The 18,002-nt window shown below is 46.2% G+C and overlaps 1 protein-coding gene across 1 annotated transcript; it reads right to left on the bottom strand.

Moving 5' to 3' along the window:
• Positions 1-8: 8 nt before the first annotated feature.
• Positions 9-14,954, bottom strand: LMAN1 (lectin, mannose binding 1). Its single transcript, XM_054054146.1, has 13 exons — positions 14,723-14,954; positions 13,491-13,645; positions 13,294-13,401; positions 11,522-11,583; positions 10,700-10,799; positions 10,001-10,124; positions 9,619-9,677; positions 8,920-9,052; positions 8,035-8,228; positions 7,859-7,929; positions 4,439-4,592; positions 3,582-3,703; positions 9-2,739 (listed from the first exon to the last, which is right to left on the bottom strand). The coding sequence occupies exons 1-13, from the start codon at positions 14,916-14,918 to the stop codon at positions 2,703-2,705; spliced, it is 1,515 nt and encodes a 504-aa protein (XP_053910121.1). The 5' UTR covers positions 14,919-14,954; the 3' UTR covers positions 9-2,702.
• Positions 14,955-18,002: the final 3,048 nt, after the last annotated feature.

Raw genomic sequence — 18,002 nt, 5'->3', positions numbered from 1 at the left:
AAGAAAAAAAGCTTACTAAAAATATGCATCTTTATTCAAATAACGTTATCTCTGAACTCCAATTTACATTAGTCAGAAACATGAAGCTGTTTGAATTCAAAAGAACAGTAGCCGGTCCTGGGAGTTACAATAATCGAGAGATGGCAGATTTCCTTCCCACAAGAAGCCGGCTGATTTACAACCCCTACTGTGAATTTTTCAGGTGTGACAACATATTTAACGTACGCAGATCACTGTGATTCTCTTGTCACTGCCAGATGGTTGTTGCTTATCATCCACACTTCTAATGTGATTATCAGACTTGCTCTCCTTCCTATTGGCAAACTGGATTCCAAGAGGTCTCCTCCTGGTCCTGAAATCTGACTTGACAAGAATCAAACGCTACCAGAGCTGGAAGGAGCTTCCAGCAGCCAGAGCAGGAGGCTACACTGACTGGCAGATGTTCTTAAAGTCCAAATGTGTTGCTATCACTTCAAACCCAGAGAGGACAGAATTTAAGCTGGGCAACCCTGCGAGGAGGCAGTTAGAGAAGTTCCAAGCACGAAGCAGAGTTACCACGTTGTGGTGGTTACACTTTAGAACTCCTGCTCCCCGATACAGGAGTTTCCCGTTGCACGTGGGACACGTGTCAGGTCTGTTAGCAGCACAAACACAGGCTGAGCCGCGCTGGAGATGTTAACTCACCCCCAGCCTTCTCCTCTAACAGCAGCAGCGGCTGCTCCAGCTTTTAAACAAAGTTAGGGTTGGATAAATTCACAGTAATAAAAAATACAGGCGTCCTCCTATTCGAGCTGTTCCTCGTGATTCCAGGAGGAACACACACTTGTTAAAAACCAGCCTTTCTGCATCAAGGGCCTGTGGCAAGAGGGAGCTCTGTTAGGGGGCTCGGAATCGAAAGGAACAACACCGTTCAGAACAGTAAGAAAATAAGAAAATAAGAAAATACATTAGGTTTAGTCAGAAGAGTCTGAGTACTAACAGCTTCGACTCAAGGCACCTGTAAGGATTTGCTGGTGTTGAAAGAACTGAATGGATAAATTCCCATGTGTTATTCTGGCTTATCCAAAAAGCTTTTCCCACCGATTTACCCTATTTATCCAACAAGATTGGTTGAGGCAGCAGCTTCTCCAATTAGCACAGCAAAAATCTTCTCAACCTTAGGAATGAGTCCATAAAGCCACACCGCACACAGCACGCTCCGTCCTCTGGCAATGCGACTAAGCGCACAGGCAGCCTCATTTCACTGCCAACGCACAGACACCCACATTTTAGACACTGTATTTTAAGTAACAAAAGATATTGCATAGATTTATCATTTCTCCAAACTGACAGGCACAATACTGAAATGTTCCTCACGACAGCGAATTTGGCAGCACGTGCAGCACTCCAAGGGAGCAGACTAGCAACACGGGAGCAGTACGGTAGATTCCAGATAGGTTTTGCAGATTCTAACGAATAGATTTGATTATTAAAAGTGAAACGCCATGACCCGTTAGTGTATTTGATAGAATTTAAAACACCCCAAAACCCCTGTTCTAACTCCACACAAACAACTCAAGGACAAAGTTACCACGGATACGTAAACAAGGCAAAATTAATTCATTTTGCATTCCTAATTTGGGCTGTTCTGCTCTGTTCCTTTGCCGAAGCAAATATTCACCTAATAAGCAGCATCAAAACCACCCGTTCAGTCTTACGCTTTGGATATTAAAGCAGGACTTGACACACAGCACTGGTTCTACGGTAGCTGCTGGGTTAACGAACCACGGCAGAAGCAACAGCTTGGGAAGGGACGGGCTAACACTCCACATCTGTAGTTTAGGATGCCACATCGAGATTTAAACCAAAGCAGCTATATTTGACACAGGAAAGACAAGACAGCATCACAGAACTAGAGACATTGTCATATACTAAACATCTCCTCAATAAAATCAGATTCAAAGAGGTATAAAAGCCATGATCTCTCTGCTGAGAGTTCCACAAATCTCCCAACAAAATCACAGATAGACTTGAAACTACAAAAAAGAAATCACTCCCACAAGAGACTTGAAGAAACGACTTTATCGTGTTTTCTCACTGCCTAAATCCAAAATAAGGAGATCAGCCTTTCTGTGCTTGTTCTGCAGTTTGATTTCTGTACCGGGTACTAAACCGCGATGGGCCTGTCAAAAAGTGCCCACATATCAGAGTGGTTAAATCTGTATTTCATGAATCAAGTTAAGAGTTCTTAAACCGTTAAATCCAAGTGGTAAAGAACTGAAATGTTTATAACAAATGGGAAAGAACCATTGTTTGAGGTGCTTTTTGTTTGCTTGCTCACTCCTGCGGTTTTTCAAACTGCTACGGCAAGCTACCATCTGCAATTCTCATGATGAGCCACCCCCAACCTGGGCGTTTCAATTCCCTCCTCTGGAATCTGAACACAAGATGATGAATACGGCACTCGCCTTCCGGCATTTATGAGAAAGTGAGCTCAAAACACAGACCTAGACAGGTCCACAGCCTTCCCCCAGCCAGGATTTGCTCTGCTGCTCCCCAGTCCCTCGTTAACGGTTGAAGTGAGAACTCCTTTTGTTTAAGAAAATTCAATAATTTACAATGTTGAAGTATATCAAACACTAAGATTTCCCTCATTTCCAGAAGTCGTATTGGATTCTCTGTGCGTGCATACACTGGTACGTACACACTAACCGAATGGGTCATCAAAAGAACTTCTTGGCTGCCGCTTCTTGCTGACTCCTGGAAGAAAAACCAGCAGAGAATGCATTAAGTACTTATAGTATAAGATCAGCTAACTGCTTCAAAGAAATATTTATTTAGGGATTAAAAGATTCCACTCCTTGTCAGCAGAGACTTAGGGAAATCAAGTTTAAGTCACACCACGAACACAGGCTATAATTTTTCCTGTTTACAGAGACAAGTAACATCACTGTTGGGATCCAGTTTTGCAGCAGACAGATGGAAACTAAACATCCTGGGCAGGAGCCAGAACGATATTGATATCTTAATGAAATGCGATCCAATTTTTTCTCCCCTTAAACTGTATCAATAAACTTCAGTGAGGCCAGCAGAGGACCACAAGGATGGTGGGCAGGGGCTGAAGCACGTGCCTCGAGAGAGGAGAGGGAGGGAACGGGGCTTGTTCCAGCCTTCAGGGCATCTAACAGCAGATTCCCAGCACCCACAAAATGTTCTTGAGGAGACAAGGGCAGTTTCTTGACCGAGATACACATAAGAGAGAGAAAACGGTCAAGCTGAAACAAGGCAGGTTCCCATTAGACAGACCGTGGGGGAAGAATACTTAATTTTGGTAATTAAACATTTCCAATGGGCTCTGTAAGCAGTAAGTTTTCCCTTCTCGGAAGTTTAAGACCTGACCAGTCTTAACACTGGCCGACCTGGTCTGAAGTCAGTGTCAACCCCGCTTAGGAGGCTGAAGCAGAGCCCGCTCAAGGTCTCTTCCAATCGCAATGACTGCTTGTTTCAAAGCAGATTAACATAATCACCCCCCTGCGATTGCATTGCCGGTCAGGAGGTCTAAAATCAGTTGCCCTGCTATCTTTAAATAAAACCATACTTACTTATACATGATATAACCAATGAATAACACTGTTTGCACCGCTACAAATATGACAAAGTGCACTGTAGATAAGCACGAGGGAAACGGTGGCAGGTCCGGACACTTTGTTTTCTCACTTGGTGGCTTAAAAACAAGAAAAAACAAACAGTATTTGAGAAAAAGGCAAAAAAGATGTACCATCAAAAGACTTGTTCTATGTAAGAAGAAACACAAGGTCTCTGCAACGTATCTAAAAATCAGAATCTAAGCAGAAAACACAGACAGAAATGACATGAAAAGTCTCACACCCCATCTAATTCTAATTTCTCACCTTTACGTCTCTCAGATAAACTGATATACATTAATTTGAGGGTTACAGGGGAAAGAACGAATCTTTGGTAAATTAATGCAGAAGTCAAAACCCTCCCTTGGGATCACGCGCTAATTTGGCGGCTCACTTGCTACCCAGACCAAGGTGCTCCTGAATGAGAACGCCGTCCCCTCTCACGCTCGGGGCCCGTAAGCAGAGCCTGCCCAAGTTCCCCTGATTAAAGCTCTCCCGCCTGTGCCGGAGCGACACAGAATCTCCTCTGTGCAGAGCTGTTAAGTAGGGGGACAAACACAAAACAAGCACCCAGAAAACCTAATTGCTTGACCTTGTTTCCACAGGAAATTAGACTAAAAATCATGCTCTTTGTGCAAAACTTCTCATCAAGACACAGATCATGCAGTTAGGTCAAGGCAGTGCAGTTTTAGCGAAGCAGCTTAATGAAGGATTAATTGCTCCGTAAATTGCATGCTGGCTCATCCTAGCTTTCCACTAACAGCCAAATCAAGCAGCATTACGGTCCCGCTTTACGCCACCAGCACGTAAATTACCATATTGCGCTGTACTAAATGCTCGATGTCCCTCTTTACGACGTGGAGGTGTTCTTTGATGTCGTTGAAGTGCTGAGTTGTTTCGTAGGCTCCTGCGGCAGAGCCGGGGTGTTGAGCTCCACCGACCAGCTTCAGCGTATCGGCCACGGAATTCCTGAAAGACGGCAACACAGTGGCTGTCAGCACCTAATAGCTTTGCTACAAACACCATTTGCTCTCTTTAGTCCATTAAAATCACCTTAAAACACCCAAAAAGCAGGACACATTTTTTCCAGCTTCTGAGAACACCTATCAAGAAATAAGTTTTTATTCAAACTGTGATTTTTTTTTCCAAGTGTAACTACACAATTTCAATTCACACAGCACATCGACTCCCAAATTCACGCTGAAAACTGAGACCTGGCAAATATTCCCTTGCCAGACATCGGCTTTGCCCAACTGATGAGGTCCAAAGCGAGTGTTTTATCTGAAGCTCCCGCCAAGGCTTTAGGATAAGAGAGTTTAATACAATCTTCGAAGAAAACCCAAAGCTGGTTGAAAATAAAGAAATAAAGGCAGTCATGTAAGAAATAAAAATAAAGAAGAGGCTTTAGGGATAAGGAAAGATTTAGATACATCCTTGTTTCATGATTATCATTTATACGAGAAACTCATTTCCCATATGCGTTGTCATAATACTTAATATCATCCTCACGGGAATTCATTTTGCCTCTACAACAAATCAAATTAAATCCGTAAAAAGTGGAGGTTCCATAACTAATTTTGTTTGGGGTGAACTAGTCAATGAAAGAAAAACAATCTCTAATCAATATGTTTACATAATTTTCCCCTACTGTGATGTCTCTTTTCAGTTGCAAAGAGGATTAATCCTCAGCTAAAATATTTATCATGTGAAAGTTAATCTCTTCCTTATCAACAAACAATCACAATGTACATCTTTGGATTTCTTTTTCATTTACTTAAAACTTCCCATTTTGCTCAGATGAGAGCTTACTTCGATGCCTTCGAGGTGCAGTCCGGCCTCTCTCGGCAGTGCTCAGCAATCTATCATAACATCATGGAGCGGCTCGGGTTGGAAAGGACTCGGAGGTTGGAGAACCCTGACCCAGTGGGAGGTGGGATTGGAGATGGATTGGCTTGGAGAAGGGGCCACAAGAAAGCTGAGGAGGGACTTTTTCCAGAGGCATGGAGTGACAGGACAAGGGGCAATGGGGATAAACTAGAGAGCGGCAGAGTTAGACTAGACATAAGGAAGAATTTCTTCACGATGAGGGTGGGGAGGCCCTGGCCCAGGTTGCCCAGAGCAGTGGTGGCTGCCCCATCCCTGGAGGTGTTCAAGGTCAGGCTGGATGGGGCTTGGAGCCCCCTGATCCAGTGGGAGGTGTCCCTGCCAGTGGAACTCGATGGGCTTTGAGGTCTCTTCCCACCCAAACCATTCCATGATGCTCCAATTCACCTTCTGTTCTCCACTTCTGGGCTGAACCTTACGTGCACAGAACCCTCTCCTGTGCCCCAAATTCAATTAGCAGATCCATTATCCAGAAGTCATTTCATATTTCTCAATTGTATAGATTAAAGTAAATTGATTCAACATTTACCTGTCCTGGTTTAATAACCTATTCTATAAACAGTTTTTTCACTGGAAGATTTTGTTCTTAATTAACCCATTCTACGACCGCTGCCTAACGAATGCTGACAGTAATTCTACTTGTCCGCACCCATCCCACTGTTTACGTAGACTCACTATTCTCAGTGCCAGAAGATGCCCAACGCTCATTTTATCCCTTCCCTACTTGATTAACAGTGATCCACACACCCACCTTCCCCCCCCCGGCTGGTTAGCAGCATAGCAATGTCCCTAAATCGACACATCGGATTTAATTTACGGTCACTTCTGCACAAACAATGCCACACTGATCGCTCCTATTGTAGGAACATGCGAGACTCTTCTGTAATCAGATGATTAAGGAATCCACAAATCTTGACAAGAAAATTACTTAGGCATAAGTCCTTTTCCTCCGGGATGACCGGCAACAAAAGCAGGTTGTTCATCTTTATCCATAAACACAACATTTCTTTAATCTAAGAAAAACATTAAGACGATGTTACGCAAGCTCGTACCTAATAAGCAGTGACTGTGAGGGCAGACAGCCAACGCTAACAAGAAAATCTAATTTGCCTGCAAGGTATAAAGATTTGTCAAGAATATTAACATAAAAGCTTTCGGGGAAGAACAAGTGCAGGAATGGAAGCACTCTAATCTTCGTGCCACAAAACCTGACCTACTTAGATAAATCGCAAGAGCAGCCCTTGAACCAACGCAGGGAACCACAGCTGGAGGAACTGGGTTTCTCCTTTTTAAGCCTAAGGTAAAGAACCTTTTAGCTACCACAAACAAAGGGTTAAACCAACTTAAAGCCATTCCCACTAAAGACAGCGATTGTAAAACATCTTGGAAGCAGCACCCAGACATCCTGATCTAAGAGGACTCTTCTCAGATCCATTTTGCAGCACAGCACCTCATAGAATCATGGAATGGGTTGGATTGGAAGGGACCTCAAAGCCCACCCAGTTCCACAGGCAGGGACACCTCCCATTGGATCACGGGCTCCAAGCCCCATCCAACCTGGCCTGGAGAATCTCCAGAGATGGGGCAGCCACCACTTTGTGATGTGCTGATCAGTAGCACTAGCAGAGCACTACGGAGCAATCATCCACACAGGAACTTTAGGCCATCAGAGCAAAGTAAGGGGAAAACTCAAACCCAAATCTCAGTCCATTCTGAAGAAAGAAGTGACCTACTTTCCAAAACTGAGAACTAGAATCTCACCGACTCTTATCACACACACAGGCAGTTTCATTTGTACAGAACTACTTCTCAGGGTTGCTCACAGGCCTGCGCAGGTTGTTTAAAATCAACAAAACCTCGAATACATCTCCTATAACAGTACCAATATATAACGCTATAGAGTTTATTCACAATGCTATATCTTAATATATAATCACGCTATTGAGCACTGACCAACTATATCAACAAGACCCTCCAACACGCCTTTTTTTGAGGGGCACTAGCTATAAACCAAAGGCATTTACACCCACGTTTCTTATCAACGCTATAAATCATGAGCGACAAACTTCCACGACATACCAGGTTATCGTATCAGCAGAAATGGCTTATTTTTAAGCCGGTCTGAACTTACCTGTTGAAGTAGGACTTCATGATAAGAAAAGAGGGGGCTTAGCCACCTCAGGGGCATGAACTTAATTTATTATTGAAATTAAATGTGTGCAAAGCGACATCATTAAGGAACTGGCACAGAAATTTGTCAACATTCTCCTACCGAAATAATAAATAGGATCGAAAAGGTGGGAAATAACCTCAAATTCAAAACACAGGTTTAGTTTGTAGAAAGCTTTTACCTGATCTCATTCACTTGTCGAAGGACCTCTTCTTGAGTTTTCACAACTGTCTCGATCTCTTGCTGGGGAACCTGGCAGGGGTGTGGGGAGAATAAAGATCAACCCATCTTAGGAGGAGCAAATGGGTTGTGCTGCTGGAATTGGGCTCAGCTACCAATCACGGGATATTTCTTTACCTGTCCTTGCTGCCCTGGTAAACCAGCTCCTCTCTTAGCAATCTCGTCAGTGACTGCGGAGACGTATCTCCTCTGCTCATCCAGAATCATGTCCAACTGCCTGTTCAGCTGCTTGATTTCAAGGTGGATTCGATTCTGCCCCTCGAAGATTTGCCTCAGTTCACGATCGCTGACAGTTTCAAACAGATCATCAGCTGAAAAGAAAAAAAGCACAGGTAGCTCTTAGATACATGCATTCCTCAGAAGTCACACTGTACTATCTCCAAGTAGATGTGCTTTCCTCCCATAATTTGATATATTTGGTGTTTATTTCTCCACCCTTGCCACGGAAAAGGAGACAAATGGAATGAGACTGGAGAGAACCCACATGTTCCAACCCAGATTCCACCCTAAAGCTCCTGTTTGGATATTTGAGTCATGTGTGATATCAAATGAAAAGAGGACATTGTTTCTGCTCAGACATGGATGAAGCTAAAATGGTGTAGGACCTTTAGAACAGTCCTAACTTATCACTGCACAAAGGCAGGAACCTGAAGTTCCAGGTCTAGACACCAAAGTACGTTTCTGATGACAAAATTCCCACCGCATTCCACAGCAGAACAATCAGAGCCAAAGCACTGTGGCTGAACACCCAAACCACTGGGCGAGAGCCGTAAGTAGAACTTCCTTAAATTAAATATCACTTGAAATCAGCGTAAAACAGTTGCTCGGCCTGAAATCTCTCTAAACCTCTGCCTGTAGAGAGCTGCAGGTATGCGGTATCGATAGCGCAAAGGGCAATTCTGCCTTACTCAGTCAAACTTACATTTCTTATCAACAGCTTAACACATGAAAATAAAGGCTGTACTTTTTAAGTACAGCTGAACGACCACCAAAATAACTTGCCTGGCTGTCCCTGCACATCAGGATGTTCCTTCTGAAACTCTTCTTTCTTCTTGTCCAGCTCTTGTTGAAAGTGTTCAAACTCTTCCTGATACTTCTCTTTATCTTTCTGAGGAATTTCTGCGCCAGGTGTTGGCTTTAAAAGAGTAAAGGGATAGAAGAAGAAATGTTTATTATGTCCTCCACCACTCTGATATAACTCACTCTCCGGTGAGGCTGCTCAGGTGTCAGATTTGAGACCCAACATGAGCAGAGCACATTTACACGGTAAATCTATGTTCTACAATTCTAATTTGAAGTGTAAACCAGGCATTCGTACATTAAGCAAATCACATTGTACAAAGACAGAAGCTGTGGAGCAGCACAGAAGATTCTAGAGGTACAGGAAGTTGAAAGTACTAACAGATTATCTGTCCACTTCCCAAAGTGTATTCTTCATTTGTTTTCTCCATGTGTTTTGATGAAACATCAGGATTTTTGCTAACTCAGTGTTGATTCAAGAACTCTGGTCTTGAAGATGTTAAAATATTACCAAAACGTGACACTATTAGTGTCCTTTTTCTAGAGATGATGGCACAGCTACCTGCCAAAATCCCAATGCAGAGATGCCAAGTATGGCTTCAGAGGAAACACCATTGTCTGGTGCTACATATAAAGCACACACAATTACGTATTTTACTAATCATGCATGAAGATCCTTACCGCTTCCTTCCCAGGCTCCGTCAGTTGGAAAGTCAGAAAAGACAGGACATCGTGGTCATCTGTTTTCAACACACAAACCAAAAGCACGCTGTTAATCGCTACTGCTGCACACTACAAACCCTGCCATCTCCCAAGCCAAAGGATTTTCGGGCAGCAGTCTCTTCCCAAAGCCCTCCCAGGGGGTTACGCAGTGGGGAATGAAAGCGCACAAGCTCTTTGCCAGGACAGAGTCCTGCTCTAGCCAGGAAAAGGCCTAAGCATCAGTAACTTTGAGAGGATTAATTAAATTGTCATGGACAAAAACTGGTATCACGCATCAACGTGAACAGTGAAACCCCTACAAGTCCCCCCATCGCTTGTCAAAACTTCCAATGTTTGCTACCTGCCAGTCCCCCCGTTGCTGCCGAAATTCCAAAATATCCTTGTGATGGCAACACCATCTCTTCCACTTTCGCACAAAATTCATAGTCTTCTTTATCAGGAGTAAAGCCATTGTTAATTAATACCTAAAAGAGAAACACAATTGTACCACATAAATCTACTTGTGTGAATTCCTTTATCAGTTAACAAATACAACGGATCAAGTAATTCACAGGCCGACGTCATGGGCATTCACTAGTGATCATCCAGCCCGGTTGTTCAACAGGCTATGAGGAGAAACCCCCGGCTCAGCAGGCTGATCTAGAAGAGCCTTCCCTTACTGTTCTTTGGTTGAAGCTAAGCTTAGAGAGGACACGTTTCCTAAGGCTGGCAGCACCACTTAGGCCAGAGTTGTTCCAGATACAGCACTGGGGACCAGGCACGCTCAAAAAGAGCAGCCTTGGAGCCTGAAATTCCATTTTCATTCAAGAGTAATGGAGAGCTTTTCCCATTACAACATGGTACAAGGTCCACCCGCTTTCAGGTGCATCCATGTTTACCTTTGGAGAAACATTTACTACCATATGACAGCTACCACACTCAACATTTTCAAGAACATCAGAATTAACAGATGGGGTCTTTGGGTTTCCAAAGAGTTGCAGCAAACTCACACTTAAAAAGCTGAAAAACACGAGTAGTTCTGTTATTCCAGAATACTTACAGTCAACGTTTTCTGGTAGTAAGTTATCTTTGCTCGAACAGGATAGGGCTTGTTACGGAAGTCCCTCTGACAGGAGGCCAGCGTTTGCGTGGAACCATCACTAGGCAAGAAGACAACTCGAATGAAATTGCATCTTATGGTTTATCAGCTCAGACAAAGCACCAGCAGATCACTAAGCAACATCTCGACAGCTTCACAGTACGCCACGTTTTCAAATGTGCCCCACAATCGCACTGAGCTTTCCTGCAGTCTGGGATCAGCAGCACCAGATGCTTTGCACAGACACAATAGAGATGGAATGCAGCAGCGGGGAAATCCGCCTGCTTCCAACCGATATTCCTGCATCTGGGAGCTGAGAGGGAAATAAGCTACAGTGTGGACTACACAGTGAGTGAGACACCTCAGGGAACCCAAGAGATCGCAATTGTGCTGCTGACAAACAACAGACATCAAAATTAAACTGATTAATTTAGTAACAGGCAATCAACTTTCAGTCATTCACTTCTGTCAGCATGGCTGTGTGCAGAAAACACATGTAAGCAAAAGAGGTAAAAAGTCTGTGCCCCCATTTATCCCAGTTCATCCACCGTTTATCCCAGTTCATCCATCCCAAAGGACTCAGGCCATTTAAATATTCACAAGTCACCCATTTCTGTGCTGTTACTGCAAAAACAATGTTTTAACAAATAGAAATGCTCAAATGGAAAGGAAACAACAAAGTTCCGTAAGAAAGAAACCTTCACAACGTTTCTCAAAGAGTTTCACACCACATTTCATCATTTGAAAACAAACGTCCATAAATAACACTAAAAAGAAACTTACTTCTGATGGTCATACAGAAGTTCCCCATTGTTGCCTACAACGAGCACTGCAGGATTGTTTTTCTAGAGAAAAGAACAAAAGGAATAGTTTAATTTGAAGCAGAACACAAGTAACATCACCCACAGCCTCACCACAGTCATTAGGAAAGCCTCAGCAGCTGCCAGCCAGAGACTAAACCCAGTCTGCTGAACACACACACAGTTATTTAAACTGCTAGAGGACGAGAACGAGCTAAAATGACACCGGCAGAACAGATGTACGGTTGCTCTCACAAATTTACAAAGTGAACTCCAGTTTTTACAAGAGCACAGGAGTTCATTTCCCTTCCCCTTCAAGATTTCTATTTATTTTCTCCTAAAGGGCATTGGTTTTGCCTGGGACAGAGTCAAGTTTCTTCACAGTAGCTCGTACGGGGCTCCAGTTTGGATTTATGACGAGAACAGTGTTTTAGGCTGGATATCAGAAGGAATTTCTTCACTGAAAGGGTCACCAAGCGCTGGCAGAGGCTGCTCAGGGGTGTTTAAAAGATAGACAGATGTCATACTTGGGGACATGGTCTGGAGGCAGGCGTAGCAGGGTTGGATCAATGGTTGGACTCGATTTAAAGGTCTTTTCCAAACAAAACCATTCTAGTCTACAGAGAAATCAAAACTGAACTCTAGCAAAACTTACAGCCTAGAAAGAAGACAGAAAAAGGCCTGGTTGCAGTTTTTAAACCAGCCCCATAGGCAGTGAGTTGGCAGCACTAGCCGAGGGCTGCTTCTGGACCCCAACGTATCAGCCTGAGGAGCAGTTGGAGCACTGAGCACCTTCAAGTGCCCCCAGTGGAACAGCAAGAAGAAGAGTTTCTCCACGCTGGGACTGAAGAAAGTAACAGGCTGCCATTAAAAAAAGTCCTGCACGCTCCAGTAACATCAGACCAATACCAGCATGACAACAACTCTGCTCTGACCACAAGTGCCACATCATCACTTCCTAAGAAAAGGTTTCAGGTGCTGTCACCATCAGCGTCCCGGTGCTACCGAGCCTTTGGTACATAGCACCTCTAGCCAGTTAAACCAACCAGCATCCATAGGAAAACTAAAGATTTACAAATCCTTAAATAGTTGAACAATATCCTGATTCTCTGTCTTGTCCTTGAAGAGCAGAAACTTTGTCACCTTCAGCCTTTCAGCTTTTATATATGCTGAAGTCTGCTGTATATCAAAGTCCAGCTGTACATCTTGCATATCTACAAAAACATGTCTAAAGCATCTAAATCCAGGTCAAATTAGAGCAGGAAAAGCAAAAGAGGCAAAGCAAATCTATTATGTATTACTGAAGTCTCCCAGGATCATTCTGGGCTGGAAAACTGGCAACTCAAAACAGCAACTGTCACCACCATCTGCCAGAGACTTTTTGCTGCTGAACTGCTCAAGGCAGCTTGGGGCAAGACACAGAGCATCGAGAGAGAGAGATGGAAATCTGCATTCCCAGTGTCCTACACTTCTTCCAGAGATGTCAACACTTCATGCTGTCCATGGACAGTCCAAACTTCAGTTCCTACGTGGCACACTCCCTCCAAACCCAACGCACAAACCAACAATCATCAGGTGTTTCGCTTTAACTTTCATGCTTAAAAGAAATGGATGCCAAAGCCTTGCAAAAATCTATGAGGAGTGAAGAGGGGAGAGTAGGAAAACAACCTCCTATGTTTTTCCCACGAAGACATGAACAACACAGGCAGGAAATTGATTTCTAATCTTTCCTAGAATAGTATGCTTCCAACTGACCTTTCCATCGTTGTCAAAGGAGTCAAAGAAAATTCCAACACCGTTCCACTTATCAGCTGCTCCAAAGACAGGACCCTCCAAGCCTTGCTCTTCCGTAAACCAGATGGCCTAGAGCAGAAAGCAAGGGAGAGCCGTAAGTCACGATTCGCTATTTAAAGCGCACCTGTTTGTTTTCAGTGCGAACAATCTCTTAATACCAGTCCATCGGCTCCAATGCGGCCTCTTCCAGTAACGCGAAAGGTCACCTCGACTTCCCAGTATTCAAATATTGACTTGTTTTTCGTCCACACCGATCCCTTCTGGCTTTTCAAAGACGTCGTGATACGAATCTGATCTGCACTCGGTATGGCATCTGGAAAGGAAAGGAACCGACACAGAACATAAACAAGAAGGTATTAACCAGCCAATTAACAAATAACCTGAATTCACAAGGTTTTCTGGTCTCCCCAACTAGAGAACAGATTCCAAACCAACTTTGTAGCAGGGAAGGAAAAAACCAAACCCCACAGCTTTACTTTCAACACCTTGATGACTGCTGCTGCTTCACAGAAGACTTAACCCCCTCCCAGGTGTGACCATAAAGCATGACTTAAAAGGGACTAAAGATAATAACTTCTAAAAATAGAAATTATTTTGGTGATTGTTTAAAAAACCTCATCTACGGGCAGTTCCCTTCATACCACTTGTAGCATTACATCAAAGAAGAGTCAAAAATCAAAACTTGTTAGTTTACCAGTCGAAACTAAATTAAAGCTTGGCAATAAATGAGAACCCAGAAGAAGAAGAGTTAAAACTCAACGCTCGTTGATTAACCAATACAAACTAAATTAAAGGTTGCCAATAAACAAGAGCCCAGCAAAGAAACTATGCCAAGTGCAGTAAATATCGTCACATTCTTGGGGAGACTCAGGGAAGACTGGGCACCTTTTTGAGCACAGTCAGACCCTTATCTCGTGCTGGGGGACACACACATCCCCCACTACACCCCGGAACCCAGCAGGGCCTCTGGCCACGGAGCAGCACAGCGGCCTGGCACGAGCTGACCGCAGTGACACATCATCACCTCAGCTGCCCAGACCCGGCTCCCCAAGCCCTCCTCCACCCCCTGCCGGGGCCTGGCACCCCAAACTACCCGGGGGCCAACTTCCCGCCCTCCTCGACCCTTGCTCCCCGCTAAGACCCCCTCCCCTCACCCTTCCCAGCTCCCCCATCTCGATTCCCTTCGCTCCCTCCCTTCTTGGCCCCCCCTTTGCCCCCCCCGCCGGCTCTCTCCTCACCACTCCCGCAGCTCCCCCTTCCCCCTCCCTCCCTGCCCCCCCCATACAGGCTCTCCCCTCACCCCCACCCCAGGTCCCCCTTCCTCACCCTCCTCCACGCTCCCCTCTCGGCCCCCCTCCCCCGTCTCCTCACGCCTGCCCCCCGCACTCACTGCCCGTGTGGGCCCAGAAGGGCACGCTGCCGTCCGCCTGCACGAGGTGCGGCCCCTTGAAGCTGTACTTGTACTCGAAGCGCCGGTGCGGCGGCGCCGTGCCCGGGCCCTCGGCCCGCACCAGGACCAGCAGCAGCGGCACCGCCGCCGCCAACAGCGTCACCACTACCCGCCACCCCGCCGCCGCCGCCGCCATCTTGCCGCCCGCCGCGGCCAACAGGGCGCCGCGCCATTGGCCGGCGGGGAGAGGGGCTGGGCCGGCGGGGGGAGGAGGGCGGGGACCAATGGGGGGAGGAGGGCGGGGCCATGAACCCGTGGGAAGGGCGGTGGGAGGGAAGAGGGGCGGGGCGAGACGGTAGGGCGGCCAATGGGTCGGGGCGGGCGGGGAGAAGGGCCAGGGGCGGGGCGGCAGCCGATGCAGAGGAGGCAGTGGGCGGGGCGAGGAGGCAGGGCGGTCCATGGGGCGGGGCGGGAGGAGGGGCTATAGGCTGCGGGCTGTGAGGAGGGGGCGGGGCTATGGGTTGGCGGGCTGAGGCGGGGGCGGGGCTATGGGTTGGCGGGCTGTGAGGCGGGGCGGGGGCGGGGCTACGGGTTGGCGGGCTGCTCAGTGGCAGATGCTGAGGGCACAGGGATTCAGTGCTGTCTGCGCCAGGGCAGTGGAAACCCTGTCCTGTCCACCTCACGCACCCGGCAGACACCTGGGAACACACTATGCCGAGAGAATCATGGAATAGGTTGGAAACCTATCCAGTTCCATGGGCAGGGACATCTCCCACTGAATCATGAGGCTCCAAACCCCATCCAACCTGGCCTTCTGGATGGAAAGTTCCCAACAACTTTCCAACACCACTACTTAGCAGCAACATAAAAAATTACCATGGATCAGAGCACACTTCCACTAAAATCCGTGGAATTCTGCTGTTGACTTGAAGGCAGCAGTGAACCATAGCTGCATGTTTTACAGATCAGAAATATTGCATCAGGGAATCACTGAGATTGGAAAAGACCCTTAAGATCATTGAGTCTAACCCAGCACCGCTGACCCCTGTTCCTGAGCACCACGGCCACACGGCTTTGAAACCCCTCCAGGGATGGGGACTCCACCACTGCCCTGGGCAGCCTCTGCCAGGGCTTCAGCACTCTTCCTGTGAGGGATTTTTTCCTAAATCCAATCTAAACCTCCCCTGGTGCAATTTGAGGCCATTTCCTCTTGTCCTATCCCTTGTCACTTGGGACAAGAGACCAGCACCCACCTCCCCACAATCTCCTTTCTGAGAGCCATGCAGAGCGAGGAGGTCTCCCCTCAGTAGAAAATGCTTTGAGGAGACCTTGGAGCAGCTTCCACTATGAAAGGGGGCTCCAGGAAAGCTGTGGAGGGGCTCTTGATCAGGGAGTGCAGGGATAGGGCGAGGGGAATGGTTTGAAACTGAGAGAGGGGAGATTGAGATGAGATCTTGGGGAGAAATGTTCTCCTGTGAGGGTGGGGAGGCCCTGGAACAGATTGCCCAGAGCAGTGGTGGCTGTCCCATCCCTGGAGGGGTTCCAGGCCGGGTTGGATGGGGCTTGGAGATCCTGATCCAGTGGGAGGTGTCCCTGCTCATGGAATTAGATGGGCTTTGAAGTCTGTTCCAACCCAGACCGTTTGTGATTCTATGACACATAAGCAACTTTTGAGCCCCTCAGCACTGCTCTGTTGAGACAGACGTCCCACCTGTCACTTGTGGGCGTAGCACTAAGTGCCATCTCGAGTCCCAGTTTCAGCTCTGCCAAGGAGATCCCTCAGCCTGGCCCATATTCCCCAGCTGGAACGCAAAGGGGTTTGGTTTTTTCTCCGATGGTGTGATAGCACTTCAGCCTCAGCACAAGTTTATAAAGCTGCTTGTGTGAGCAAAAGCCTCGTGCTCCTGTAGGTGATGTGCCACAGGGAACAACAGAGAGAAAAAACACTGGGAACGACAGAGAGAAGAACCACTGAGCATCTGAGAGAGCGTCACCTTTCTTTACCATTTCCACTTCTCAAATCAGCGATGGAAAGATATATTTTCAGAAACTGTAAGCAGTATTTGGGCAAACCAACCCCATCTCACACCTCTTTGAGACCTCTGGAAGTAATGAAGTGATTTTTTTCTTTTTAAACGAAATGTTTCTGGAAAAGATGCGCAATTTTAAAGAGACAATGAATGTTTTGCCCCCTGTTGGTGTTTCCTTCACTTCCCTGTCACAGCCTGGAGGATTCTGCCTCATTCCTCCTCCCAGTCCAGAAATGTAGTGTATTACTTAATTCCAATTACAATGTTAATTACAGAAGACAAGTGGTTACTGAATCTTGCACCATAATTAATCAACCTGATATTTACTTACTGCATTGTTCCGACTGGATTAAGCCGTGGCTGGACAAGCAGGGCAAGGAAAGTGAGTGACAGGAGCATTATCATGGCACACTGCCTCCCATTGGGAAAGTTCATCTTCCTTCTGAAAGAGACGCCTTCAGGGATCATGTAATTTGAATTCCCTGTGAATTTAGTGTCATCTTAGCTTGACCAGCTCTGGAAGAACATATTAACCTCCTCTTGTGATTTTCAGAAAACCATTCTAATTTAGCAAGTAATTAAGGGTCACATGTAGGATAAAGAGCTCGATAAGCTTGGATTACGCACAGGAAGCTTTGTTTCCAAGGCAACGCGAGCAGAGGGGGTGTTAATGCTGAGGTCAGTCAGTTAATGAACTGGGAATGGTGACTGGCCGCAAAATGTATTACAGCCGGGGCAAGGAAACTAACAATTGCATTACTATTTAATGATTTGATGATAGAAAACAAATGCCCACAAAGCTAGTTACCACCGAAAATACTGGAGACAAAGGTTACCGGCAGCGGGACCGTTCTGCTAAGTGAGGTCACCACAAGTCCAAAACAATGACGCTTGACAAACCTCGGGGTTTTTTTCTGCTAAAATTGCTTTAGTCATCGCTCACGGATTTCACGGCTTCTCAGTGTGAAGCTGTCAGTGTTTGCGTAAGCTGGCGCCGCTAACACATGCGGTCCGTGCCAGACCTTGGTTTCTTCCTGCGGTCGGTCCTGACGGAAGCTGCTACCTGTGTGACGCTGTCAGAACGAAACCAGCCTGAAGGATTGAGCCCATGGAAAAGCAAGGCAGCAGGATTCCACCAGCTCAGGATGCAACGCACCCTCTCCTAGGGCTGTAGGCGCTGGGAATGAATCTCATGGGAGATTTGACAGGGCAAGCACACAGACATCGTGGGCACGGCTAAACATCCATGC

Source organism: Cuculus canorus, chromosome Z (genome assembly GCF_017976375.1).
Source record: "Cuculus canorus isolate bCucCan1 chromosome Z, bCucCan1.pri, whole genome shotgun sequence".
In the NCBI taxonomy this organism is placed as follows: domain Eukaryota; kingdom Metazoa; phylum Chordata; class Aves; order Cuculiformes; family Cuculidae; genus Cuculus; species Cuculus canorus.
This window is presented reverse-complemented; position numbering and strand designations above follow the sequence as displayed.

Excerpts from the sequence above, each read along its gene's own strand:
- LMAN1 (XM_054054146.1), bottom strand. The coding sequence starts at position 14,918 with ATGGCGGCGGCGGCGGCGGGGTGGCGGGTAGTGGTGACGCTGTTGGCG. Across the intron at positions 13,646-14,722 it reads CTTCTGGGCCCACACGGGCA|ATGCCATACCGAGTGCAGAT; the intron begins GTGAGTGCGGGG and ends TTTCCTTTCCAG. Across the intron at positions 11,584-13,293 it reads CCTTTGACAACGATGGAAAG|AAAAACAATCCTGCAGTGCT; the intron begins GTCAGTTGGAAG and ends TCTTTTCTCTAG.